The sequence below is a fragment of the Oncorhynchus keta genome, unplaced genomic scaffold (genome assembly GCF_023373465.1).
Source record: "Oncorhynchus keta strain PuntledgeMale-10-30-2019 unplaced genomic scaffold, Oket_V2 Un_scaffold_713_pilon_pilon, whole genome shotgun sequence".
Lineage (NCBI taxonomy): Eukaryota > Metazoa > Chordata > Actinopteri > Salmoniformes > Salmonidae > Oncorhynchus > Oncorhynchus keta.
In genome coordinates, this window is record NW_026290991.1 from 53662 (window position 1) to 56628 (window position 2967).

A 2967-nucleotide genomic window follows, 5' to 3' on the forward strand; every position below is an offset into this window, starting at 1 on the left:
TCATTTGGGAGTAAAAGATTGCCTGTTGACAACATTGAAACGGTGTCTGTTTCTTTACATCAGTGTTTCCCAACTCCAGTCCCCCAACAGCACATATTGTTGTAGAAGCCCCGGACAAACTCAGCTGATTCAACTCATTGAGGGCTTGATGATTATCTGACACCACATCATAGTCTACAAAACGAGTCAGCCTGTTCCAAACGACTTCTAAGCTAAATATCCACCCCTAAACCCTCTTAAAATTGTCCGCATACAGTATGTTAGAGACGCTAAAGGAAGTCGCCAACACAACAGCCTGAACAGTCTCTTCGGCGCGTCTCTAGCTCCGGTCCCACCCATCTCGCAACAACAAGTAGCCTAAATGGTTTCAAATATACTTAAGTATCTAAAGTAAATGTAATTGCTAAGATATACTTAGGTATCAAAAGTAAAAAAATAAAGCAAACCAGATGGCACCATTTTGTTGTTCTTTATTAATTCACAGAAAGCCAGGAACACACTACAAGCATTTCGCGACAGTCGCATTAACATCTGCTACCCATTTGTATGTGACAAATAAAATGTGCTTTGACACTCCAATACTCAGACATCATTTACGCATGTGTTTAGTGAGTCGGCCAGATCAGATGCAGTAGGGATGTTCTCTTAATAAATTGTCGTGTCCCGATAAGCATTCAAAATCTGAAGAATAGTTTTGGGTATCAGGGAAAATCTACGGAGTAAAAAGTACATCATTTTCTTTAGGAATGTAGTGAAGTAAAAGTAAAAACCCATCACTTAATTAGGGATGTCAATTAAGAACAAAGTCGTATTTACAACGACGGCCAAACCCGGAAGACGCTGGGCCAATTGTGCGATAACCTATGGGAATCCCAATAACGGCCGGTTAAGATACAACCTGGATTCGAACCAAGGTGTCTGTAGTGACGCCTAAAAACACTGAGTTACAGTGCCTTAGGACAGATACCCCAAAAACTACTTAAGAAGTCATTTCAAGTACTTTACACCAATGGTGGACAATGGTGCTTGGTGGCGGCTTGGGCCCCGGTGACCCCGCAGAGAGGGCAAAGACTTAGCTGCAGGTACCGGCACATCATGTCCCCATCCTGGTTCTTGATGCTGTGGGACAGAAACACCGACTCAGGCTGCCCGTTGTATTTGCAGAAGCTGCAGAACTTGCGCTCGGGTGACGGCACCTCCTCCGGCGTGTTTCTCCCACTCTGGTCCCAGGTGCGCTGGGGTGACGGCACCTCCTCCGGCGTGTTTCTCCCACTCTGGTCCCAGGTGCGCTGGGGTGACGGCACCTCCTCCGGCGTGTTTCTCCCACTCTGGTCCCAGGTGCGCTGGGGTGACGGCACCTCCTCCGGCGTGTTTCTCCCACTCTGGTCCCAGGTGCGCTGGGGTGACCGCACCTCCTCCGGCGTGTTTCTCCCACTCTGGTCCCAGGTGCGCTGGGGTGACGGCACCTCCTCCGGCGTGTTTCTCCCACTCTGGTCCCAGGTGCGCTGGGGTGACGGCACCTCCTCCGGCGTGTTTCTCCCACTCTGGTCCCAGGTGCGCTGGGGTGCGCACCTCCTCCGGCGTGTTTCTCCCACTCTGGTCCCAGGTGCGCTGGGGTGATGGCACCTCCTCCGGCGTGTTTCTCCCACTCTGGTCCCAGGTGCGCTGGGGTGACCGCACCTCCTCCGGCGTGTTTCTCCCACTCTGGTCCCAGGTGCCAGGGGGGATCTGGACTCTGGTCCCAGCTGCCAGGGGGCTGGACGGTGGACCCTCGGTGCTGCTCGGCGATAAAGGAGCGTCTTCAAACAAGAGGACGATTTCGGAATCCAGGGGTTCCATTTCGTGCCATAGGGGTGGTGTCGCCACGGGTGTTATCGGTAACAGCAAGGCTCGCGGCGGAAACTCTTCAAATTCCACCATGGTCGACCATATCCCGGAGTCATGACCCTCAACGGTTGACGGTTCTGGGGTGAACCTGCCTAACTGCATCTCCCGCACTAGGTCAGCTAACTTCAGGTAGTCACGCCACGGTTCGAAACTCCTGTTTTCGGACTCCATGTAAGGCGGTAGGTCTTGGAGTTGACAAATCATTGCGTTCATATTCCCGCTTGTATTTTTTATAGCCCAACAGACTAGTGTCTGATAACGATCAGAATGTACCAGAATAAAGAACGTTGGGTCTGAACTGACAACTCAACTGAAGGCAAATTTGACAAAGGTTACCTTTTAACCTGTCAGTGTTTTGTTTACCAGCCAACCACATGGCGTTGTGCGGAGTCCGTGGAACCTGACAACAGCCAATCAAATGGTTTCAAACGGACAACTGCTGAATTGGTCATTTTGGAAGATCAACTATTTGGGATACAATTTTACACCTCAACAATATTAAAAACGTCAAATATGACTGTTTACTCTATTCTAGGGTCTAAATTGATAGGACTTCTAATTCTTAGTTATAGAAAGCTGTTTGATAATAGCCTATTTTAATAAGAAAATATCAGTAAAATAACCGTTAAAATTCAAAACTTCTTTTTTTCTTTTTTTTTATATTATTTTATTTCATCTTTATTTAACCAGATTGGCCAGTTGAGAACAAGTTCTCATTTACAACTGTGACCTGGTCAAGATAAAGCAAAGCAGTGCGACACAAACAACAACACAGAGTTACACATGGAATAAACAAGCGTACAGTCAATAACACAATAGAAAAAAGTCGATATACAGTGAACGTCCTTGCTGTTCACTATGCTTCGACGTCCTTGCTGTTCACTACGACCAAAACGATTTTATAACACAATGGCAATGACAAAGGGACAACAATTTAAACAGACAATATTATACAACATACAATGGAAACGACATAAACAGGCATCCTACTGAAATGACCCGTCACGGCAGGGACGGGGACGGGAGTTGGGGGTAATCGGGGAGAGAGGGATGGGGGACGGAGGGGAATACCGGGATCAG

At 47.9% G+C, this 2967-nt stretch overlaps 1 protein-coding gene across 1 annotated transcript; it reads right to left on the reverse strand.

The window, feature by feature from the left end:
- Positions 1 to 455: 455 nt before the first annotated feature.
- On the reverse strand, positions 456 to 2091 carry LOC127929380 (anti-sigma-I factor RsgI2-like). The gene is made up of 2 exons (XM_052517338.1): positions 1573 to 2091; positions 456 to 1520 (listed from the first exon to the last, which is right to left on the reverse strand). The coding sequence occupies exons 1-2, from the start codon at positions 2089 to 2091 to the stop codon at positions 1002 to 1004; spliced, it is 1038 nt and encodes a 345-aa protein (XP_052373298.1). The 3' UTR covers positions 456 to 1001.
- Between the last annotated feature and the right edge of the window lie 876 nt (positions 2092 to 2967).

What these genes read in the sequence shown, in the direction of transcription:
- LOC127929380 (XM_052517338.1), bottom strand. Translation starts at nt 2,091, where the DNA reads ATGATTTGTCAACTCCAAGACCTACCGCCTTACATGGAGTCCGAAAAC. An exon ending in GGAGAAACACGCCGGAGGAG is followed by an intron (nt 1,521 to 1,572) that starts GTGCGCACCCCA and finishes ACGCCGGAGGAG; the next exon opens with GTGCCGTCACCCCAGCGCAC.